Source organism: Desmodus rotundus, chromosome X (genome assembly GCF_022682495.2).
Source record: "Desmodus rotundus isolate HL8 chromosome X, HLdesRot8A.1, whole genome shotgun sequence".
NCBI lineage: Eukaryota > Metazoa > Chordata > Mammalia > Chiroptera > Phyllostomidae > Desmodus > Desmodus rotundus.
In genome coordinates, this window is record NC_071400.1 from 67,425,152 (window position 1) to 67,451,723 (window position 26,572).

A 26,572-nucleotide genomic window follows, 5' to 3' on the forward strand; every position below is an offset into this window, starting at 1 on the left:
TATGCCCGGAGAATATCAGTAATTGGTTTATCTGTGTCATGAGATGAAAAATGTTGAAAATTACTACTCTAGAGCTGCTATATAAGTAGAAGTATTCATAAACATAAATATATTCATATGATACATATAAATAATATGAGGGAGGACCCCCAAAACCAGTATTTATAAAAAATTATGTATTTATTCTTACATGTTTAAACTTCAGTCACCTTCAAAGTACTCTGCATTTGATGCAATACACCTATTGAGACTTTTTTCCCCACTGCTCAAAACAGTTTTTGAATTCACCAATTTCGATGCCTTTTAGTGCTTCTGATGTTTTTTTGTTTCATCTCTTCCACACTGGCAAAACGTTTCCCTTTTAGGATGATTTTCATCCAGGGAAACAAACAAAAAATTGCGTGGGGAGAGATTGGATGAATATGGAGGGTGAGGGTCGGGGGTGGGGGTCATGCTATTTTTGGTCAAAAACTGCCGAACACTCAGTGCTGGTGGTGGACTGGTGCACTTGTAAACCACCCATCATGAAATGGGCAAAGACGTTGAAAGAATCTTCAAAACAATTCACTGAAGCCAAACGCAGCCTCTTACAACAACGCCAGCTGGTACACTGATACAGGTGGGTTCCTAGAACACTCACCCAGCAGGGCAAACCTGTACTATAAGGGGCCTGCTGTCCAGAAGTTAATTCTGGTTTTTTAGGTCTTCCCTCATACATAGACCAAATCTGCTCTGTAAATACGTTTATAGAGTAAATATTTCCTCCTGACCATATGCTTCTAAAAGCATATGATTCCACTTATATATGCCGAATAAAGTTAGTAACTATACACATTTGTACATGCTAATTTTTCCACCATATGGAGTTTTTAAAGCCAAAGGCAACAAATACTTGAGGGAAAAGCAGAACCCTAAAATATTAATTGAAACTAAAATTTTGGGAACTGCTGTCAGAGGCTTGCGTCCAACTGAAATGAACCCAAATGAAAAAACAAGAGACATGCATATGAATTATCCAGAGACTATGAGACTAAATATGCTGTGCTTTTGAGGTGCACGGCATATGAGGTAATTATAGAATATCTAATTATTTCAAGATTCATCTTTTTCTAAAAGGGAGAATATCTGATAACTATTCATCTCAATTGCCTCACATTCTATGTGGAACATGATAGATTATAAATGTTTTTAAATTAAACTAATATGTTTATTAAGTTTCTAGAAGAAAACAAAGAGGAATATCTTTATATCCTTGGGATAGGCAAAGATACTTTAAATAAGAAAAAGCCACTGACCATAAAGGAAGAGAGTGAAAAACTTCTGTTTATCAACTATACAGGGTGGGGAAATACAGGTTTACAGCTGTTTGTATGGAGAATAATACAATAATTAATAAATAATAATAATACAAGAATAAGCCCTGGTTGGTGTGGCTCAGTGGATAGAGTGCCGGCCTGGAAACCAAAGAGTCATCGGTTTGATTCCCAGTCAGGGCACATCCCTTGGTTGTGGGCCAGGTCCCCAGTAGGGGGCACTCAAGAGGCAACCACACATTCATGTTTCTCTCCTTCTCTCTCTCCGTCCCTTCCCCTCTCTAAAACCTAAATAAATAAAATCTTAAAAAAAAAAACAAACGTAAACCTACTTTTGCCCCTCCCTATATATATCAAACTCCTACAAATCAATTAGTAAAAGACAGACAACCCCATTAAAAACTGAGCAAAAAACCTGAACAGACACTTGACAAATAAAGCTATCCAGATGGTAAGAAAATTTTTAGAAGGTTCTCAACCTCATTAGTTATCACAGAAATGCAAATTGAAATTCAATCACTATTATCTACCACAATGACTGAACTTGAAGACTGACCAAATACTGACAATACTAAGTGTTCATAAGGAAGTGGAACAGACCTCTCATACACTGCTGGTGGGAGTGTGAGTGAATTGGGACAACCATTTTAGCAAACTATTTAGCAGCTGATATTATAGATGAACATACACATACCTTATGAGCTAGCAAACCTATTCCTAGAAATATACTTAACAAGAAGTACACATATGTCTACTAAAAAATGAATAAAAATGTCCATATTAGCATTTTTCATAATAGCTGAAAAACTGGAAGCAACTCACATATCCATCATGAGCAGAATGGATAAATAAAATATGGTATATTCACATAATGGAATATGACACAGAAATGAAAATTAATGATCTACTACATGCAATAGCATGGATGAATCTCACAACCGCAATGATGAATATGAAGTTACAAAACTGGCAAAATGATCACCTATGGCGACAAAGGTCTATTAGTGGGCAGGAACAGAGGGAGGGATTCTAGGGTATTGGTAATGTTCTATTTCTTGATCTGGGTGGCAGTTAGATGAGTATATTTAATTCAAGAAAATTCATTGAGTTATAGTTATATTTTGGTTACTTTTTTGTTTATATATTATACTTCAATGCAAAATTTATAGTAATGATAACAATGATGTTATCTCACTTATTTTTTTTCATATGTGTATTTTCATATGTAACTAAAAAGGTCTGAACCTCAAGACTGAGTCTATGACAATAAAAAGGTCAGAGACTGAAACAGGAACACCTAAGGCAAGGAAATGCATGGGTAAAAGGTAAAGTTACTATACAGTCACAAGGAGAAATTCTCTTATTTCTAGAGGAGAAGGTCTGTAAGAATTAATGAAAAAACATTACTTTGGAGTTTTAAAAATGGAGCTTTAATATCAAGTACAAAGCACAGATATTACACAAATACCGTAACACCATGGATTTTTAAAAGGCTGGAAATAAATGTCTTAAAAGCTAACTAAATAGGAGCCCCTTGCAGTAGTATCTCTAGGATTAGTTTCCCAAGATGCCCCTTGTTAATCTTGCCACTCTGGGTTGACTGCTTTTCTATCAGACTTCACGCCTCATCTATAAAACAGGACAATTATAACCTCTGTGACAGATCATATTTTCAAAATCCCACATGCTCTTCTACAATGTGACTTCGCCACTCCTGCATCAAGAGGTAAATTCTATTTGCCACACCTCTTGAATAGGAGAGGGCTTGTGACTGTTTTCACCAACAGAATATGGCAGAAGTGATGCTATGAGAATTGCGAGGCTGGGTCATAAAAGGGAATACAGCTCTCGCCTTGCTTGCTAGGACACATGCATGTAGAGCCCTGTGCCTGAGGCCTGTACAAAGTTTGCCTATGCCGAGGTTGTCATGCTGTGAGGAAGCCAAACCACATGGAGAGGCCACATGCAATCTTTGTCATCCTAGCTCAGGTGACAGATATGTTAGTGAATAAGCCTGCAGATGATTCTAGCCCCCAGATGCTGAGTCACCCCCAAACTTCAAATCTTCCTAAGATGAGGTCATAGATATTGTAGAGCAGAGACAAGCCATCCCCACTGTGCCTGAGTTCCCAACCCACAGAATCCATGAATATGATAACATAGTTGCTTGATGCTGCTAAGTCTGGGGCAACAGTAACTGGAAAAACAGTCTGTACAGCAACAGTACTGGAAAAACTGCCGAAGGACTGCTTTAAAATTTAAATAAGGTAAATGTGTGTATGAAACTGCTCTGTACACTGTGCTATGTACTGATTCTCATAATTGAAAGCAAGAATGGTAGACTGCTACGGCCTAAAATGGAATGAGAAAAGGAGTTATGGGAAAAGTGGGGCAAGAAGAGTAGGGGGAGATGAGAGAGGCTTGGTGACGAAATACAGCAGTGCAGTGGGAGGCAGGCAGGCTTGTGTTCCATTTATCACTAGGGGCTGTTCTTCCTTTGACTCACAATACAAAACCCAAATTATCTTTTGGAAGTGAAACCACGAGGGTATCTTTTAATGTTGAATATGGGGTATTAGGCAATGAAGAATCAAAGATGAATTTTGACCTGAAAGACTGAAAAAACAGTTACAACAGAAAGAATGGATCTACCATAAGTTAAATGTGGAAAACTACAGGTGGAACTAGTTTGGGGAAGAAGATCAGCCCTTCAGTTTGGGGCATTTTAAGTCTGAGATGTTTACCGCACATCCACGCGGAAATGTTGAACTGGTGGTTATATATTTGAGTATGAAGTTTAGTGAAGAAAGTGCTGCTGTCCATAGCCCAGTCAGTTCCACTTCTACATTCCAAGGAGAAATAGTGGCCTGTCTGAAAAATCCAATCATTCCTTTTTTGGTATCATTAATGATTCAGAAGTATATGATGACATATTGTTAAGTGAAAAAAGTCAAGAATGTTCCATTTATATATATGCGTGTGTATAAGCATATATACTATACCGTTAATGTTTTGTATTCTATTTTTCTTTTTACAATAAGGCAATAATTCATCTATAATTTTAAAAACATGCAAACACATACTTGGTAAATAAATCATTAGCTACTTGTGTGTCAGAGAACTTATAATGCATACTTCCTTTCAATCAAACATAAAGCACTGTCTTCCTTGCATTGGAACCTTACTGCAATAGAAACTAATTTAAATAAACAAATGAAAACCTAAAAAAACCCTATCTGAAGCTTGTTTGTTACTGCCTAGCATCAAAATCATCCAGCCTACCTAAAAACATGTAATGGGGGTCAACACCATTTTCATTTGTTGAACTTACTTTAAAAAAATCCCTTGTGGTGTGAACAGACTTACCTAAGTAGCTGTAACTTACAGGGCAAGGTGGCTCTGTAATTCTCTGTACTCTATCATCTCAGTCACCACATATGTACACTGCACTACACTATCAGACAAGAGAACTGCAGAAAGAACACTAGAACGGAATAAAAAAACAAACAAAAGAAAAACGTAGTCTGAAAGCCAGGACAAAGATTCTGAAAGGATTTGCTCCACCTGCTACATTGCATCTTTCCCACTCCTTTTTCAGTTATTACAGCACCAATGGAGTAATTCTAGCATCCGAGGATAAGGTCGATTAATTTACATATGTCCAAAATTACTTCTGCAAGCCAATTAGGAAATAATATTCTGAAGTATTTTGATAATCTTGTGGATTAAGTAATATTTAAGTTCCTCTAGTTAACTGATTAATGGGCTCACTCTTGGAGCCCAGAGCTGCCATGTAACAAGTCAGACTAACCTGCTGAGAGACCACATGAAGAGGTCCTAAGACAATATGGGAATCTGGGGAGTGCAGATCATAACATCAACTACCATCACTGTTACAGTGGTAAATAAAATCAATAAGGTTCCCATGCTCACATAGCTTTGAGTTTATAATTCCACTATCAAAGAGTAGCAGAGAAATGCTATGTGTGTACCAAACCCTGTTTCCTTTTTCTTCTAGGCACACAGCAAGATTGCATTCCTCAGCCTCCTTTGCAGGCCATGTCAAGTGAGTTCTGGCTTATGGCATATGGGTGGATAAGTCACTTCAAAGCTCAGACCCCTCCTCCCCCAAATCTATCTACATAACTCTCCACACTGTCTTTTCTTTTCCTGAAGACTGGATTTAGAAGTTTAGGGGTGGAAAAAGGAGTGGAAAAGTACCTAGTAGATAGAGGAGCTACTCATAACAAAAGCCCAAGTCCCTGAATAACTACATGGGGGTAGTGGTGACCCACATCCCAAACCCATATTGGATGGAGACATGTGCAAGAAAAAAAATCTTCATTGTGTTAAGATGCTGAGATCATTGGGATGCTTGTTATAGCAACTGGCCTATTTTGACTAATACATAATGGTAAATAATTCTTCCCCAATATTTTTACATATATTTTAACTAATGTATTACATTAGATTCATTCTTAAATTTCTCTAACAGATTTATACTTAGAATACTTGCTTCAGCGAAGTGAGATTTCCATCAGTAGAAAATAACTAACCAATTAGGTTTTAATTTTAAACTGATATGGAGGTGCCAACCCAAAATAATGGATTAAAAGATTTTTGTTTTTATATTCTGACAGTTTTCACATGCTATTGTAAACTGGGATAACATTCTGTTTTATTTATTTATTTTTTTCAAATTTTAAATTATTTTATTGTTGTTCAGTTACAGTTGTCTGCATTTTCTCCCCACCCCTCTGTTTTAATATGGAAAGGTTTTTAATAACCTTTAGCACAGAATTAAGAAATGTCTTCACACTTCCAATGCACACTGATTCATATTTTTTTAAATCTGGAAGGCAGGAAGAATTTTAAAATTGAATCATGATTTTTAAAAAGATTTTATCTGTTTTCAGAGAGAGGGGAACAGAGGGAGAAAGAAAGGGAGATAAACATTGATGTGTGAGTGAAACATTGATCAGCTGCCTCTCGTACACTCCCAACCAGGGACCTGGCCAGCAACCCAGGCATGTGCCCTGACCTGGAATTGAGCCAGTGACCTTTTGGTTTGCAGGACAACACTCAACCCACTGAGCCACACCAATCAGAGCTAACTGAATAATTATTAACTAACATTTCTTCTTTATATAATAGTAACACATGATCAATGAAGATATTGGTTTTAAATCTAAAAACAATTATTGTAAGGGTTTATTATAAAACATTTACATTTGCTTAGATCTGGCAGTTACATTAGAAGAAAACACTTTAATTTGTGCCTTTGAGAATAAAGCTTTTTAAAATTTTTATTTGTTCATTTGTAGATAGAGGGGAGGGAGGGAGAGATACATCCATGTGTAAGAGAAACATCCACTGACTGCCTCTTGCATGCCAACTGGGAACCTGGTCGGCAACCCAGGCATGTGCCCTGACCTGGAATTGAGCCAGTGAGCTTTTGGTTTGCAGGATGATGTCCCACTCACTGAACCACACCAGTCAGGGAAAGCTATCCTTTTTTTTTTTTTTGATTTTTTTTAAAGATAAGAGCTCATTTGAGCCAAACTGATGACATATGGCAGGGAGAAAGATCTCAAATGCTCCAAAGCATTTAATTTTTAAATTTCTATCCTTTAATTAAAAAAAAACTTTTCAATATTCTCTCAATAGTATAAATAACCAAATGGTTACCAGACAGCTTCTTAACTTCTAGGAGATTTGTAATCTATAAAGACAAGAACAAAGACATACAACCCCTCCCCACTAACATAAAAAGCTATAAAATTAACCAATAAAAAGGAATGTAAATAGTGGGTTTTTTTCATATAGTGTGGGGTAAAGTGACAAATTTGGACAGAGTAAAACATAAAGTAGAGAAATTAGCATCTCAGTTCGAAATCAGAAAAACTTTAAAAAGTTATCTAGGTAGAAAGGAGAGATTAAAAAAAAAAAAGAACTAGGATTTCTTGATTCAAGAACTATGTTTTCTTCCACAGAAGCCTGGTTTATAAGGGACTCATGGAACCAAGTGGTGCGTGGGGTTGGGGTATATAGTGTCTATCACTTTCAAAAAGTAAGCTGCTCAACAAATGACGATGGGGTACCTGATATCCACATGCAAAAGAATGAGGTTGAGCCCCTAGTACCATACACAAAAATTAACTTAAGTGGATCAAAGATCCAAATGTAAGAGATACTACTATAAAATTATTCTTTTTCTTTTTTTAAAATTACATTTGTTAATCCTCCAAGGACATTTTTTCATTGCTTTTAGAGAGAGAGGAAGGGAAAGAGGAAGCGAGAGGGAGAGAGGGAGTGAGGGAGAAGGTGGGGTGAAGAGAGAGAGAGAAACATCAATGTGAGAGAAACATTGACAGGTTGCCTTCTCCTATGCGCCCTGACTGGAGACTGAACCCGTAATCTGGGTATGTACTCTGACCAGGAATCAAACTGGCAACCTTTTGGTTATGGGACAATGCTCCAACCAACTGACCAATACTGGCCAGGGATAGACAATGATTTCTTATATCTGACACCAAAAAGACAAGTAACCAAAGAAAAAAATAGATAAAGTGAACATTAAAATTAAAAACTTGTGCCTCAAAGGACACCACCAAGAAAGTGAAAAGATATTCCATAGAACAGAAGAAAATAATTGCAAATAAGAGACTTGTATCTAGAATATGTAAAGAAAATTTATAACTCAACAATAAAGACAAATAGCCCAAATTTTAAAATGGGAAAAAGATCAGAATAATTTGTCCAAAGGCATATAGGGTGGAGCAAAAGTCATTTTCCAGTTGTGAGTATGTGAAAGTTTATTCTTGTATTATTTATTATTTTCCATATGAACTATAAACCTATTTTTGTCTCACCTTGCATATAAGAAGTATGCAGGAATGCACTATATAAAAACGGGACATTCTGGCCCTGGTTGCTTGGTTCAGTTGGTTGGAGTATCATCCTATACACCAAAAGATTGTGGGGTCAATTCCCAGTCAGGGCACATACCTAAGTTGTGGGTTTGATCCCTGGTTGAGGTATGTATGAGAGGCAACTGATGGATGTTTCTCTCCCTTCCTCTCTATTTCTCTCTCAAAAGGGGGGGGGGCATTCTGGAACTGCTGATCTGGGGACCTTGTCTCCTTGTTCACTAAAGTGTCAGATTGTCAGCAGCCAAGAGCATCCATTCCAAAGTAAATGTGATGGAACATGAAGAAGTGAACTGAGATGATTCGCTTCGGTTGTTTGAACAGTTCACAGGAAGAGAAAAAAAGGACAATCTCGTATTTTTGGACCACATGTATGATTCTTCTTTTTGTATAAAAGTATAAAACCTCTCTTCCAAAAAGAATATGCAAGTGACTGACAAGCATATGAAGAATTGATGCTCAATATCATTAGCTATCAGGCAAATTAAAATAAAAACTGCACTGAGATACACTCAATACTCTCAGGATGGCATTAAGAAAAGATAGACAATAATAAGTGTTGGTGAGGACATGAAGAAAGTGGAATCCTCATACATGGCTGGCAGGAATGTAAAACATTGCAGATGCTGTGTAAAACAGTTTGACAGTTCCTCAGAATGGTAAGGATACAGTTATTATATGATCTAGGGGTTCTTCTACTAGGCTGGGGTACATCCAGAAAGTATCCAGCATGTAATATGAAAAATAGAGACATTTCTTGAAGAAGATACAAGAAACATTGTACATAGGACAATGACGCCTCAGTCCCCTTCCAACTAGGTACCCTTGGGACCTCACACAATTCTCCTAGCATCTCTTTCACTGTTCAAAATACTCTGCAAAATCCTTTGTTGGAATCAACATCAGTGGTCCCATCCTATTTGCCTGAATCTCATCGACAGTCTGAAATCTCTTCCCTTTCAAAGGTGATTTTAGTTTGGGAAAAGCCAGAAGTCACTGGGCTCCACATCTGTGCTGAAGGGGGACTGAGTCACCTGGGTGATGTGATGTTTCACCAAAAAGGTCTGCATGATACGTGATGTATGAGTGGGTGCGTTATTGTGAAGCTGCCAATCACCAGTTGCCTGTAGCTGTGGCCTTCTGAATCATCCAAATAGTTTCCACGGAGGAAGTGTTTAAGCTTAACACAAAATTTGAGGCAGATTTGTTGCTCAACTTGCTGTCATTTTGAATGCAATGGCCACACAGTACACATGCTCACTCAATGGCATCAACTGCCCCCAATGACTAGTATAGTGAAGTCATCATTGTTCACGCATTCACATTCTAGGCTATTCTCCTTGGCTGCCAGGTTACATCAATGTCACATAAACCATTCTTGTTATATTAACAATGGCTGGAGTTTTTCTGGACAGACCTTGTATACCCAAAAGAAATGAAGACGTATGTCCACTGAAAAACTTGTACAAGAACATTCATAGCAGCATTTTTTCATAGTAGCCAAAGCATGGAAGCAACCCAAACTTCTACCAACTGATGAACAGATTAACAAAATGTGGTATATTTATAAATAGAATATTATTTGGCCATAAAAAGTAACAAAATACTGACCCGTATTATACCATGGATGAACCTTGAAACCATTATGCTGAGTAAAAGAAGTCACACTCAAAGGGCCACAGATTACATCATTCCATTTTTATGAGATGTCCAGAATAGGCAAATCCAGAGAGACAGAAAGTAGATTAGAAGTTGTTATGGACTGAATTGTGTCCTCCCCAAATTGATATATTGAAGCCCTAACTCCCAGTGTGACTTAAATTTGGAGATGGGGCTTACGGGGAGATAAAGGTTAAGTGAGGTCACAAGGGTGGGGACCTAATCTGATAGGGTCTTGCCCTTGTTAAGAAGAGGAAGAAAAAAAAAAAAAAAGAAGAGGAAGAGGTACCAGAAATCTGTTTCTCTTCCTCCCTCTCTTTTTCTGTGTGCACACAGAGGAAAAGCCATTTGAAGATACAGAGAGAAGGCAGTTGTCTAAAAGCAGGGAGAGAAGTTTCACTGGACACCAACCCTGACGGCAACTTGATCTTGGACTTCTTGCCTTCAAACTGTAATTACATAGTGGTGATAGTTTCATAACTCTGTGAATATACTAAAAACCACAACACAATTTAAAAGAGAGAATTTTATGGTATGTGAATTCTATCTTGATAAAAATATATATAAATTATATCTCAATTTTGAGAAATCTTTTTTAAAAAGCAAGCAGCACATTTATAAAAGCCTATGGTGGTCATGTGACAAACTTGGAACTTGACCTCACTGAGAAACTTAGTGAAATCCTCCTGCCTCTTACTTTTCTATTTTGATTTACAGTGTCATTTGTTAGTCGTAATGCATGTGTACTTACACTGAACTTTTTCAATCAAGTGCTTGAGAAAGTGAAAAAATCTTTTTATTTTTAATATAGGAAAGGCAGGTCATGAAAATGGAAGGATCAGCCCTTATTTGCTATTATTCCTTAATCTTCCTTGTTTTTATGCCCTTCCTTTCCTACCCTCATCTTTGTTTTTCTTACAATAGTATCTTTTGGTTCTTCACTAATTTCCTTTCCTAACATCCACCCATTTTCTTCTTTGCTTCCTTTGTCTTATTCTCCTTACAGTAATAAATGTGTATTGAAAATCTATTATTTGACAGTAGGGGTTCTGCTGTTAGGTAACCTATAGTCACATTTCGTCATCTTTCTTCCTTTTCTCTTCTAATCACATACCATCGTGTCTTTCTTTATGTGCCCACTATCACGTTTTCTTACCCATCCATATACTCCTCTATTTGTGATTCTGTATATACCTATGAGTGTGTGTATATATGTATACAAATCACACTTCTACTAACATTTTTGGGGTATAAGTGAAATACATTAAACTGCATATATTATATTTTATTTACTTATTTTTTTATCCTCACCCAAGGTCATTTTTTTTCATTGCTTTTAGAGAGAGGAAGGGAGAGAAACATTGATGCGAGAGAGAAGCATCGATTGGTTGCTTCAGTATGTACCCAGACTGGTAATCGGTGCTGGGACCGGAAATTGTACGCATCTATCTGGTCCAGGGGTCACATGAGCCTGTGCCTGACTGAGGATCAAAACCCACAAACTAGGTATGTGCTCTAACTAGGAATTGAACCTGCAATCTTTTGGTTACTGGACAACGCTCCAACCAACTGAGCCACGGCAGCCAGGGCAAACTGCATATATTTTGAGTGTACAAATTAGTAAATTCTGACACATGTATACATCTCTGCAACCAGCACTACAACCATGATAGTGAATATATCCATCACCTCCAAAAGTTTCCTTGTACCCTCCTGCTCCACTGTCCCCTTCTGAAAAACTACTGATATTCTGTCACTAAAGATTATAGGTAGTCCTGGCTGGTGTGGCTCAGTGGATTGAACACTGGCCTGCGAACCAAAGGGTTGCTGGTTTGATTCCCAGTCACATGCCTGGGTTGCGGGCCAGGTCCCCAGTGGGGGGGGGGGGGCACATGAGGAGCAACCACACATTGATGTTTCTCTCCTTCCCTTTCTCCCTCCCTTCCCCTTTCTAAAAATAAATAAATAAAATCTTAAAAAAAAATTACAGGTAGTCCTTGCTTTGCACAGTGGTATGGTACTATACAAATCCGTGAAAAGCAATCTTAATAATCAATGGGGAAATTATGATTGTTCAGTGACCCTTAAAATTTTGTCAAAACATTAGCAAGTATTTTATTGTTGGCTATAAATATATAGGGAAATAAAAAACAGTAAAACATGTATTTAATACACTGTAATTTGAGACATCGAGAATTTAAACTTTTTTATAAAAACTTTAAGAGTACAGTGCTTGATTCCTTTTCATCACATAACTCATGATACAGAGCGCACACCTTTCCTATGCACTGACAAATTGTCATACTCCCTTCTAAATTTAGATGAGTTTCCAACATTTGGCTTTTTGTGCTTTCAACGTTGTAAAATATTTCTAAGAGTTTCTTTAACGTGCAGAATTTTGCTGGCACCATTTTCTCTGGGACATCTTCATTCTTTTCACCACAATCACTTTATGTCCATAAGTTCACCTTCACTAAGTTCCTTTGGCTATATATTTAGAGCCTCTCAACAACAGTGTATCCACACTCCCAGTCTGCTATTTATTCTATAACTACATTTAGTTTAATTCAAATTTCTCTTCCAGTATTATCACTTTTTATTTCTTTAACTGTTTGGTGGAATTCTCCAGTAAAACCTCTGGGTCTAGAGGTATTTTTTGGGAGGGTTGTTAATTAAAAATTCAATTGCATTAATACTTATAGACTATTCATTCAAATGATCTATTTCACAGTGGGTAAGTTGTGGTAGTTTGTTCAGGAAGGCAGAAAAAAGAAAAATGAGAAAAAACAAAACTCACAAAATAATAAAATAAAATATGTAAAAGGGCAGCCTTAGCCCTAATTAATAACTCCATTAAGTGTAAATGGTCTAAACCCCTTAAAAAAACAGGATGCTAGAGTGGACTAAAAATACCTGACCTAAATATATACATGCTGTTGACAAAAAACACACCTAAAATGTAAGCATATAATTAAGCAGAAAGTAAAATAAAGGAGAAAGCTATATAATGCAAACATTACTCAAAAGATGCAAGAGGGACTATATTAATATCAGATTAAGTAGACTTCATAACAAAGAGAATGACCAGAGATGGACAGGAATATTGTATAATAAAAGGATCAATCCACCAAGAAAACATAGCAATCATTAATGTATATGCACCAAAGAAACAGTGCTGCAAAATAGGCGACACAAAAATTGATCGAACTGATAGAAAAAATAAACAACTCCCCAATTACAGTTGGAGTCTTCAACCTCTCTCAGTAACTGATTGAACAGACAGAAAATCATCAAGGATATAGAAGAACTCAACACTATCAACTAACAGGATCAAATTAATATGTAAAGAACACTCTACTCAACATATGCATTGCAGCATATGCATTGTTTTCAAGCACCTATAAATATGTACCATGAGAGACCATACATATTCTGTTTCACAAAATAAACCTCATAAAATTTTTAAAAATTGGAATTATATAGAGTGTGTTCTCTAATTAAAATGGAATCAAAACAGAAATCGGTAACAAGAAAATATCCATATACTTGGAAATGAAAAACCATTATTTCTATAAAAAAAAGAAGATGCAAGGGGAAAAAGACGTGAAAAATGAAGTCTTAAGGGGAAAAAACATTAAAGTAAATGAAAGTGAAAATATAGCACATCAAAAATCTGGGATGCAGCTAATGCAGTGTTGAGAAGGAAATTTATAGCGCTAAATGCGTACATTGTAAAAGAGAAAGTCTCAAGCCAATAAGCTAATAAGCCCCCAACTCAAGAAACAAATTAAAGAACAGCAAAATAAACCCAAAGCAAGCAGAAGAATTGAAATAATAGATAAGAGCAGAAATAAATTAATTTAAAAACAAAAAATAATGAAACAAAAAGATGCTTTTGTGAAGTGCTCAATAAAACTGACCAACCTGTAGCAAATAAAAAAGGAGACAAAAATTACCAATTATCAGGAATAAAAGAGGAGATACTATCATTTCATTTGCTTTGTTTCATAATTGGTCACTGAAACACTTTTTTATATAGTGGCTGCTTTTAAATCTTTGTCAGATAATTCTAATATCTCTGTCATCGTGGTACTGGCATTTATTAATTGTCTTTAATTAAGTTGAAACCCTATTGGATCTTGATATGAGTGATTTTTTCATTCTTTTTTTTTTTTTTTACTCTTGTTTACACTATTACAGTTGTCCCAGTTTTTCTCTCTTTGCCTTCCTCCACCCAGCCCACCCTCTGCTCCCACAGTCAATCCCCACACTGTTGGCCATGTCCATGGGTCATTATTGTTTATGCTATTACAGTTTTCCCCACTTTTTCTTACTTTGCCCACCTCCATCCAGCCCCACTGAAACTTGAACATTTGGGTGTTATGCTATGAGGCTCTGGATCTTAGAAGTGATTCAACAAGTATTTCTTCTGGAAAATGACTAGACCTATGAACCTGGTGCTAGGGATGGAGAATTCAAGGATGCAACCTCTGCCCTTTAAGAACCTAATATGCACTAGAAATACACAGATGTACAATGAGATGTATATTTTCTCATAGTAACCAAGAGGTCAACCCCTTTATCTGTTGCTATCCCTTTCCTTCCCTTCCCTTCCCTCCCTCTGTCCTTCACTCACTCATTCACTCTCTCATTCACTCAAACTTATACCAAGCATTTTATTTCATGTCAGCCTTTGTGCAAAGCACCGGGAAAATGAAGACCAGTAAGACAAAATGGCTTCCAAAATCAATCATTCCTATTGAGAGGCTAAAACTTACTACTTCCTTTGGCAGAAAAGTCCTCTCCCCTTCCCACAAAACCAAAATCTCCTTCTACTTAAATTTTCTTCTCAAGTCTTTGCAAATGAAGGCTATGTGCTTATAGTCAACCCAATTATTACAGTTATTCCCTTTCATTTGTGTGTATGCATTTTACAAACTCTAAATATTTTGGTTTGCTATTTATAGATGTTATCACTGTAAGGTCCCCGTTATAGTGAAATGACTTTTCATGTGGTGATGTATTAACACAATTATTATGGGGTTATATAATTAACACTCCGTTTCTCTTCAAAGACTAATAAATGCTACTATTGTTGAGTCAGACCTGGAAATCCTGGTCTCCAAAATCTTATCACATTTCAGATTGCACCTCAGTTTTATCCTGTAAATGGGCATATATTTTATCCCTAAATAAATGAGCTTGACTTTAACTATTAACCTGTTCTAGCTGGTATACTCTGCCACTGGTCTGAGTGAACTGGTGAGCATGGTATGTGACTTTGCATTATAAATGTATAGTTAACCACTCAAAGTCTCTCCCCAAGCAGCACACGGATAACCATAAGAACATTCATTCCCTAAGTCAAAAGTGCAAGCATGCAAATACCTGAGGGAAGGCTGTGGAAGAGTGTCTGGACTGGCTGGTACCTGAACTCCCTTTTCCCATTCTTCTTTCCATGTATCCGTAAAGAGGTAATAGCTGTCAGGATTAATGTGGTGAGAATCTGAAAGTTTCATGGCACTGATAAGGTCCTTCCGGTACACCTAGGAAGACATTGCACACATCATGAAGGAATTAAAACTATTTCGTGTTATTTTACAAAGACCATCCCCACCCACTCTGTACTTTAACAAGAGAGACATATCTAACTTCTTAAATGGCCAGATTAACTCCTATTTGGAAGGGGTTCGAAGTATTGACAAAGAAACCAGCTTATTCTGCATTTAATGAAGAGTAAAGGGGTCCTTTCTGAATTATTTTCTTGGGCTCCTTGAATTTAAATTAACAATACAGGTTACTCTTAAACAGTTTGTATAAAACAAACAATCCTTAACTCTTAAAATTAAGCAACAAGTATCCTCTGATAACTTACAATTGTTTATTTAGCCATTATCTTATTTTTGATGACTTACTCAAAGTTACAAAAATAGTACTGAACTCCCATATACCCTTCACATAGTTTCCTCTCATGTTAACATCATACATAACCAGTGTACAATGACCTAAACCAGAAAATTAACATTGCTACAATACTAATAATTAATCTTTAGACCTTATTCAAATTTTACTGATTTCCCTCCTAATGTCCTTCTGTTCCAGAATTCAATCCAGAATCCCACACTGCAATTAGTTGTCATGCCTCCTCAGTATCCTCTAATTTGTGACAGTTTCTCAGTCCTTCCAGACCTTGACACTTTTGAAGAAAACTGGCCATGCATTTGAAAGAATGTCCTTACAAGTGGGGTTTGTGCAATATTTTCTCATGATTAGATTAATGTTACTAATTTTTTGGCAAGAATACATAGAAATGATGCCATGCCCTTCTCATTCCATCATATCAGGGATATATGATGCCAATGTCTTATTAGTGGTGACGTTAAACTTTATCACTTGGTTAACCTAGGCTCTTGCTGTTTTTTCCCACTTAGGTTACTATATTCCCCTTTGTAATTAATAAACAGCTTAGAGGAGATACGTTGAGATTATAAAAACATCCTATTTCTTCTCAAACTGTCATGGGCTAATTTTAGTATCCACTGGTAGGTATCAGCCCTGCATTCATTAATATGAATTCCTCTGTAATAAAGATCTACCCTTTCTCCCCCTCATTTATTTATCTAGTGTAATACTTTGTATAATGGGGTAAGAGAGGATCATAGACATATCCATTTAACATGTTTTGTACAGAGCTCAGTGATCTGGGTGGCTAGTCCAAGAAATGGAATTGCCATTTTGCTGAACACTATGATCCATTTCTATAAATTACTTGAAAGCCTTTAATGAGCCAGTGGTTAAGTGGCTGTGGCAATTTACAGTTGTACTACACTGTTGTCTTTGGGAAAGACAGTGTGGGAAATCCTACCTTATATCTGTCAAGAATACTAAAGCCAAGTATTTTTCAACCTCTTAAATATTTCATTATTTTCTATGTGATATACTTCATAATATAAATAGATTGCAAAATCATGCTTTGGGGTTAATAATGCCACAGCATCTAATCACACAGCATAAGCCATGTCTTCATATTTGATATAACTGCTTATGAAAATCTGTCCTGTATAGTTTCCTAAATAACCTGGAAATATATTGTAGTGGGTTGAATAGTGGCCACCAAAAAGATATGTCCACATTCTAATTTATGGAACCTGTAAATGGATCTTTGCAGATGTAAATAATTTAAGGATTTCTGAGATGCAGAGATCATCCTGGAATACCTGGGTGGACCCAAAATCCAATGACAGGTATCTTTATAAGAGAAAAGCAGAGAGAGAGTTGAGGTAGAAGAGTAGGAGGCCATGTGTGATCACAGAGCAGAGATTGGAGTGACTCACTGATCTACTAGTCAATAAATGCTGAGTTACCAGAACCTGGAAGAGGCAAAAAAAACCACAAAAAAACAAAAAACCCCACCCAGAATTTCCCCTAAAGTCTCTGGAGGGAGTGCAGCCTGGCTGATTTTGGACTTCTGGCCTCCAGTACTGTGAAAAATAATTTCTTCTTGTTTTAAGTCCCCCAGTTTGTGGTAATTTGTTACAGTAGTCCTAGGAAACTAATACACAAAATTACCAAACAGTAGAGTAACTTGAAGACTCCAGACAATAAAAGCAGAGGCCAATGAAATCTGGCCCCTGTCCATGGCTCCAGGAATACCAAACCTCCAGGAACAGGCAACTCTGTGAAGTCTGAGAAACCTTGGACTGTAAGAACACTAATCAACTGAAATCTATTTTTCTTAAGCAAATGCAGATGAAATACAATGATTATTATAATTTTCCCTTTTGCATTTAGAGAAAAAAGCAGATTTATATAATAAACATGATTTTAATTTTAAAAGCTAGCCAGATTAAATAGCATCAGATCTAAGGTTTCTAGAGAAGCATTTTTACTCAAGGCAGAATGCAGGCGTCTGCCTTATCTTGCTACAGAAAGCAAACATCTCAAGCATGATGCAGAACATAAAATGTTAAACAGGGGACAGGAATGTGAGTTCAGTACTCAGGCGGATATCTGCAAAGCGATATGAAATATACAGGGTGGGGAAAAGTAGATTTTAGTTGCTCATATGGAAAATAATATAATGATTAATAAATAATAATACAAGAACAAACTCTGTGTTTTGCATACTCACAACTGTAAACCTACTTTTGTCACACCCTGTATTTACCAGACTGGTCTCATGAATCTGCTTCTAATAAGAAAAGATATTTTTTTAGGTTTATAAAATAAATACAGACAAATAAAATAGCTATAGTGTATCCTGGGTAGAGAAGTGGGTTTTATATACATACAATGGCACACACATACACACATATTTGTGTATTATTTTCATAAAGAAACTATAAAAGGATAAACTTAAAACTTTTTTTAAAAACAGGTAATTTTGGAGAGAAGGGAAATCAGGAAGAGAGACAAAAGCTGATCTCTCTGAATGTATTTTGTTCCACTGTTTGATGTTTGAACCAGGCAAATGTTTTAATATAGCTAAAAATGAAATTAAAAATCTTCATTAAAGAATGGAAAAAAGATCCTGGATAGACTACCTTGATTCGTCTAATGGTTTCACCAATTAATAATTTGGGGCAAGTTATCTAAATTCTCTGTTTATTCATCTATAAAATGGGGATAATGATCACAATGACCTCAGAGGGGTTGTTGTTAAGGATTAAATGTGTGAATTTAAGTAAATGGCTTAGCATGGTACTGGGCTCGTGGTAAGTGCTAAATAAATTCTAACTGCAGTTAACTTTATCATCATCATAGTCTCAGCTTTACAACTAAAAGCAGAAAAAAGTGTATAGCTGAGTTCTCCTGTCTAGTCCATAAAGTAAATGTTGATGGGGTAAAGGAGATGTGAGTTTATAGCTCACTAACACGTGCATGGCTTGGCTCCCAAAGACTGGGTTCCCAAGCAAGAGCTCCATCAAGAACTTTAACCAACATTCTATAGGCCACGAAGTAATGCAGAAACTTCACAAAATAAAACATGGCCAATTGTTACTAAATTAAAGATTATGAATGACGGATCTGGATATTGACACTGACCTAGGTAATGAAGTTGAGAAGTTTTACATACTCTCAATTGTGTGCCTATTTTATATGCACTGGTAGTTTCCCCCAAAGTTCCTGAAACAAAAAGACTTTATACTTACCAGAGATCTGCTCATTTATGGTCAAAGAGGGGATTCACAGGCTAACATACAGCCCAGAAGCTATGCCAAGTCCAACAGTGCATGCACATCTTGGCCTCTCTGATGCTTACAGAAACAAAGGAGGCCTCACTATGAATTCAATTAGAATATCAATGCTTAACCTGTTAGAGCCACAAAATGAAAATGCCCTTCATGGACAGCTCTGGCTTTTACTGCTCTCATTAACATCTCTCTCTCTCAGTGGGCAGTTTCTTAAAGCATAGCTAGTCTGAACATTTCTGTGACATTTTTCAGAGGAAAAGCCAAACATTTACTTCCTGTATGACACAAAGGGGAACACTGTCTGGTCCATGTGAATGAAGCAGAAAGAGATTGCTCAGTTTTGATTCATAGTCACTTAAATCTGAAACTATACCTAACTCACCACAAACAGATGTGTCATCCCCAAAGCACAAAAAAACAGCTGCAAATATGGTATCTATATTTAACTAAAGAGAGTTAACTGTAAGCGATTTTCTCAGAATTATACAATCCTAAGGCAAGATAAGATTTTCGGGTTATCTAGAAGAATCATCTACTTAGAGCAGAGAGAGCCTAGAAAAGAATACAAGCTTGTTCTTGTATGATAAGAAAGGTACCCAGTACTGTCAAGACATTGTGTCACACCTTGATTTCTCCAATGAAGCAAAGCTTATATAATTTCTAAGTTTAAAACTTTAAAAATCATGCAAATATTTTTCATGGAAATAATTTTGAAATAGTTTAAAATAATTCTTAAGTTTCTTACAAAAAATAAATGGGACATTTTTAATGGCTATGGGCTGCCATTAACTGGAACATCAATTGCTATAAAGCAATGTACTTAGGGGCTGCTTGGGTAGGTTTGATTATTCCTCTTACCCCATACCAAACAGAGGTGTATGCAGCCTGGTAATGGAGAAGCAGCAGCAATTGAGTCTGACTTGAAGATCTGGGCAGTTTTCACACAAGAGATGATACATGAGGTTTGCTTTGCAAGTTTTTCTCCTATCCTTCAGTGTCAGTTTTTGCGCAATAAGTGTGCATTTGCAAGCTTAGTGCTTTTTATCTACTGTGGGCCAGAAAACAAAAATAATCAAGCTTGTTAGAAATGCAGATAAAGTGATGTAAACAGGATCTATTGGAGGGTATTACAGTGTTCTCTGCTGAGTTAAGATATATGAGCTTTCACTCTGTTGCTATGAAAGTCTTGGGCATGATAAACAAGACTCCAGGTCTACAGATGATGTATGCATTCAATCCTTTAAGATAGGTTGATGTGTTTTATAGACCAGTCAGACTAATAGGTGAAAATATCCTGGTTTCTGAGAAAGAATGAAAGACTTTTTAATAAATTCAAATTGCTCATCTAGTACTATATGCTTTTTAAAGGGCAGTTGGCTTTTTATAAACATCTTTAAGAGCATGGGCCTTTTTGAGAATCAGATGAAGTCTACTGGTTCAAAAAATACAGATAAAAATGTATCTTTAAAAGTCTGCATACAATTTTCGGGAGTTTCTGAACCTTACACAGGATTCACAGACCCCTAGGAAACTCTTCCCTAGAACATAAATCAGGGGGAGGCATGTAGAGGAATCTCATACAAAGCACTAAACATCAAAGACAATATGTATGAGCCAATAAAGGCCCAGCAAAAAAAAAAAAAAAAAGATCATTTATATTGCATTTCAGTGACTAACTCCCAGTAAAATGATAAGGTTTCATCTTGGACCTGTAGAGAGTCAAAAAGAAGAAACCCCCATTCTTACAAGAAGAAAAAGGCAGGGCAGGCAGCAAACTGACAATTTTTTTGTGAACCCTTTAGAGAAATGAGTCATGGACAAATAGCCAACTCAAAGAGAGACAGGCATGCCTGCAGGGAGACACAGGACAGGAACATTTGCTTACCTGGGGCAGAAGCCACAGTAGGAACATTAAACTAGAAATTTTGATGACTTGCTGGGGCCAAGTGGGGACTACTATGAGAGTATGAAGTTCCTGAGGGCTGTACTCATAGTGGGTTCCCACCTTCTTGTTCTTCTCTAGCCATCCAACTCAGCTCTCATAGAGAAGATGGAGAAAACCTGGAGAAAAGATCCCCCAGTGGTGCTGTCTGGGCCCCTGGTGTTCAATGTCCTTCCTCATTTACTGAACAAAAGGCTTTATCTTCAGGGGAAGAATATCAAATGAGTGCACTGGTATTATTTCATTAGTGCCAGGGGAAAGGAAGAGTACCCAGTCTCAGCCTCCCTGTGTTATCTAAGGGGGAAGAAAGACTTAATCTACAGGAAGAAGAACTTCAAGGACATAGATTGAGAACACCAGAAAATACCTGCTGCAGGACGACAGGGGAAAATGGAGCAGGAGCAAAAAAGCCCTACCCCTTAAGTTCGCCTTCCCCATTCCCTCCCCCTGACTCAGGACCACTATGCCATCCACAGACTAAGACATAATCAGAATATTAGAGAACACTGTCCTTCCTCCATGCCCTACACCACCATGCTAATGCCTCCAGTGATAATAAGAGTGGTTTACAGCCAGAAGAACTGCAAAAGACAATCTTTCTGAGGACAAGCACAAAGGGAAGACTCTAAGCCAAGATCACTAGAGGAATTCAAAGTCTCTGGTGCCTACAGCAATAACAAATTTCAAACACCCTCATATACTGCTGGTGGGAGTGTAAACTGATGGACCCTCCTTGGAAAAAAATCTGGAGTTCCCTCAAATGGTTAAAGTTACCATATTCCTCACCTAGGTGTATACCCAAGACAACTGAAAACACATGCCCACATAAAATTTTGTGCATGAATGTTCATAGCTGTTGCTATGAATTCAAAGCAATATTATTTATAATACTATAAAAATGGAGATAACCCAATTGTTCATAACTAATGAATGGATAAACAAAATTTGGTATTTCCATACAATGGGATATATTCAGTCATAAAAAGATGAGGTACTGATAAATGCTGAAACATGAATGAATCTTGAAAATGTTGTGCTCAGTGAAAGGAAGCCAGACACAAAAGGCTGTATATTGTGATTCCATTAATATGAAATATCCAGAATAGGTAAATCCAGAGAGACAGAGATTAGATTAGTGGTTGGCAGGGGCTGGGAGTAGAAAGATTGGGGAATAATGGCTAATGGGGTAAGGGGATTTCTTTCTGGGGTGATGAAAAGGTTCTACATTTAGATTGTGGTAATGGTTATGCAACTCTGTGAATATACTAAAACCCACTGAATTATATACTTTAAATGGATAAACTGTATGGTATGGGAATTGTATTTCAAAAAAGATGTTTAAAATGTTTTATTTAAAAAGAGTGATTGTTGTGGTATCAGTGGATATCACCTGAGAGCTCATGACATCCACTTCCACTCGGTAATAACAAGGTATCCCTCCTATTCAATGCAGTACCAGCAGGGACTGGATAGAGAGCCTGGACTGTCACTATAGCCCAGGGGTGTCAAACTCATTTCCACCGAGGGCCACATCAACCTCATGGATGCCTTCAAAGGGCCAAATGTAGAGCTCCTGCCCCTTGTTAAGGAGTAGTTACATTTATACAGTCCTAAAATTATTTCGGCCCTTTGAAGGCAACCTTAAGGCTGATGTGGCCCCCAGTGAAAATGAGTGACACCCCTGCTACAGCTCATCTGTAATGTGGTATCCCTTACCGCCAACACTCCCCCTGCTATGAGGGAGGTAAGAAGGTGAGTATTTCCACCGCAACAAGTAGTAAGGAAGGTAATAAGTAACCCTTCCCCCTTCCCAGGGAGATAACAAAACTATCTTCCTGGAGAGGCAACAGAACTAGGACAGGAAACCTAAGAATTCTGCAACTGTTGGTAAAGAGTCAGTGCCCCTCTTCCCCACTGGCCTGGTTATTACGGAGGCCTGATAGAACATATTTAAATAAGACTTAGTGTCTGATAACATAATACTAAAAATGTCTAGGATACAATGGAAAATCACTCATACTGAGAACTGGGAATGAGAAGAGACAATGGACACTAACACCAAGATAATACAGATGTTAGACTTATCTGGCAAGGATTTTTAAGCATCTGTCATAAAAATGCTTCAACAAGAAATTATGAACACTTTTTTGAAATGAGTAAATTGAAAGTTTCAGTAAAGATATAGAAGATAAAAATAATAATGAAATGGAATAATATAATAGCTGAAATAAACTCAGGGGATAGGCTCAATAGAAGAATGGAATTAATAGAATAATAGATAAGGGAACAAGAAAAATTTCCCAATCTGATCAACAGAAAGGACACACATACACACACACACACACACACACACACACTCCTGAACAGTCTGAGGGACCTGTGGGAAAATAACAAAAGATCTAACATTCATGAAATTTAAGTCATAAGAGAAGGAGAAGAAAGAAGATGGAGCTGAAAAAATAGTTGAAGAAATAATGGCCAGCCTCACCAGGAGTGACACATTCTTCTTGGGCTGTCAGTGCTCTGAAGGCTATGAGGACCCATCACAGCCCAGATCTCCAACCTGGTCCTTCCCTTCTCCATCCACAACCTCCTCATCTACCCCTTCCTGCACTGCCTCTCACGTACCAACTTAGCTTTTAATGATCATAGGCCAGATCTTCGGGTCCTTCCCAATTCCCCAAGTCTGGCTCCCTTGGACTTTTTGGCTAAGGAGAGGTTTTATAATCTAAAGCCAGGCATTTAAGAATAATCGCCAAAATGAAATCACGGTGTGAAGATTACTGTTTTCCCAAAGGGAAAAGAAAGTGGAATCTTCCTTGAAAAACAAAACAAAAACTCATCAGAAAGCAAGCCTATCCACTGGCACATAGTTTACTCCTTGCATCTCCAAGATCTGAATATTGTAGGTATGTAGGCAGAAAGCAGCTGTCTATTTTTTAAAGTCTACAAATTAGAATATCTGATCTCACCTCAGCAGATTTCTTGTGTTCATTTGGAATTTTTGACTTGTTCCTATACATTGAGCCACAAGTAAGAGAAGTGGAAGGACCTGCAAAAGATAATTAGAAAAAAATACTGAGACTTATTAACCTGCTATTAGAACTAAATGTCATATAACTAAATGCCATCCAAGAGAATATGAAAGATATGATGGAGAACACAGTAATCTCATACACAACACTGAAGAAAGTTAAATTACAACCAAGAAAGCCTTATAATGGAGTTTAAAAACATTCATAGGTGGCCTTTTAGTGCGCAAAAGCTTCAACAAAGCTAATGCTGAGGAGATTTGATTTGATGTAGTCATACCTCATAACATTTTGGAATAACATGATTCATGTCCCACCTGGAGAAAAAGTATCTGCAAAAGCAACTGGAAAACTAAAAGTGTTCAACAAGTAATCTGTATACATCCTTCAGCACTGCCCCAAATGCTGTTGTTAATAAGATTGTTGCCTTTTACAAATGACGACCCATCCAGTCATTTAGTACCTGAGCTACAATTAGAATTGTAGGGACTATAGTTTATGCTCATATACTTTTCCTCCTTTCTAGAAAAGCATTGTTAAATCATTATTAAATTTGGCATTTGTTGTTTATATAAGTGAAAAGTGAAAAACAACTGCTATATGCCATATAAAACCAATTCTTCCATCTAACATATTAATTTCTAATGAAATTTAAATGAATAAGAAAAATGGCACCCCAAGCTTTCCTTCCTAAAAACATTACTTTTAACCATGGAAGGAAGCATGAAGTAGCTTGTCATCAAGTCAAAGAAGAAATCCTCAAGGAGTACGGATACAGAGGTTACCCGCTGTTGGCTGGTTCTACTCACTCTCATCTGAACTGTCACTGCTGCTGAGAGTTCTATGGCGTTTCATTGTGGAGCATCCTGGGAAAGAGAACAACACTGAATGAAACAGTCAACACACACACACACACACACACACACACACACCCATCCCAGAAGACAATCAATATGTTCCTACAGATCCCAAGAAGCAACAGCAGGCCAATCACACAAATCAAATGATTTCTGCCAATAATATTCTAAAATGATCTAGAGTGATAGGAAAAGACTACTACCAAATTCTCCAATATATTTTGTCGTAGACTGGGTGAGGCTACATATTAGCCTTAGGAGGAAGTCCACACAGGAGAGGATGAATAGTACAGGAATGGCTGGAGCTCCGGATGTGGCCACATGACCAATGTCCACCCAAACAAAGAGGGCAGCCATAGGGACCTCACCAGCCAGAGAGGAGCAGGAAAGGAAAAAGCAGTAGCAAATGTAGAGCTGTCAAGGGCCAAGGTTGAAAGGCATGAGACATGGTTGGCTGAAGAAAGAACAAGTGAGGCATGTCCCACCTTGAAGAGCACAACCACACTGCTTTTCTACCTACATTTCTCACTTTATCTCTGTCTCCATCCCCAGAACAACTAGCCAAATTTAAAATTACAGCTATATATACATTGCAAGGGATGTTATAGAAAGCGCCTATATTGTCAAAATACGTAACACATTTGACTAAAACTTCAAATGGTTCAAGTGTCCTTCCTTGTGTGTGTGTGGAAAATGACTGATAAAAAAAAAGGTCCCACCTTTCTGGGAACACTCCAGCACCAGAGTGAAGGAAAAAAGGAAGACAGACACTTCAACTCACAAAGGAAGTGCTCAAAATATAAGCTAGAAAAGACAGTGGCACAGTCAGTAACTGACATTCTGTTATGTGCCACAGCATACAAAATACTACTATAAACAATCATGATTCCACAGGGGATAAAGGTCATGGCTACTGCCTTCAACCCACTCATTATCTGCTAAAGGGATAGAATTCCAAGTACAAGGCCACTGTGAGCAATTAGGAGTAACAGAAACAACACTGCATCTGAAAAAGCTAATGGAGTTCCATTCCTGCCATGATAATGTGAAGAGCTATATGGACCCACTCCCCAGTGAATCTGGTGAAAATTATTTTAAAAAGAAATGAAAACTACTTATTTAAAATCTCTGAGAATGGTCTGAAGGGCCTATAGCAAACGAAGAAGCATTTATTAAAGGAAATCTACTAAAACTCAGTAAATAAAGTAAGAGTCTATAGTATTTGGGCCTAGACTCACTCCCTGTATCCCCCTCCCAGCACAAATGTCAGCTCCCAGATGCAAGGCTTTCCCCCTGAGAGGGGCAGGAATCAGGATTTCTCATTCTGTCTGCAGCTACCTGTTGCTGAGGCTAAGTTCCAGAAAAGTGTGGCTGAAAGGTGGGGGCTCCCTTCTTCTACCCAGTGGCCCCCACTCCTGGGATAGAGGCTATGCCTTGGGTGTGGTGCTACCAAGAACACTGAGGCCCCAAATGCTCTGGCCCAGTACTTAGAATGGGGGTTCTACATCAGCAGAGGTAAACCTAGGAGAGATGCAGACTCTACTCAGAGAGAAGCACATCACTGTCCCCACCCCCTGTACTAGAGCTGTGGCTCAGAGATTTAGCCTAGTAGGATAAGCAGGCTATACAACAGAAGGCTCCAAATC

The 26,572-nt window shown here is 37.4% G+C and overlaps 1 protein-coding gene across 9 annotated transcripts in view; it reads right to left on the reverse strand.

Moving 5' to 3' along the window:
- JADE3 (jade family PHD finger 3) overlaps nt 1–26,572 on the reverse strand; it is a 135,368-nt gene that overhangs the window by 28,336 nt on the left and 80,460 nt on the right. For 8 of the 9 annotated variants that reach the window (XM_045187542.2, XM_024580071.3, XM_053917184.2 and 5 more), the window contains 3 exons: nt 24,879–24,935; nt 24,010–24,089; nt 15,290–15,447 (listed from right to left, as the gene is read on the reverse strand). In XM_045187542.2, coding sequence (XP_045043477.1) covers nt 15,290–15,447; nt 24,010–24,089; nt 24,879–24,924 — 284 coding nt within the window. In that variant the 5' untranslated portion in view covers nt 24,925–24,935. The remainder of the gene's footprint in view (nt 1–15,289; nt 15,448–24,009; nt 24,090–24,878; nt 24,936–26,572) is intronic. The other variant, XM_071220244.1, reaches the window with a different exon arrangement.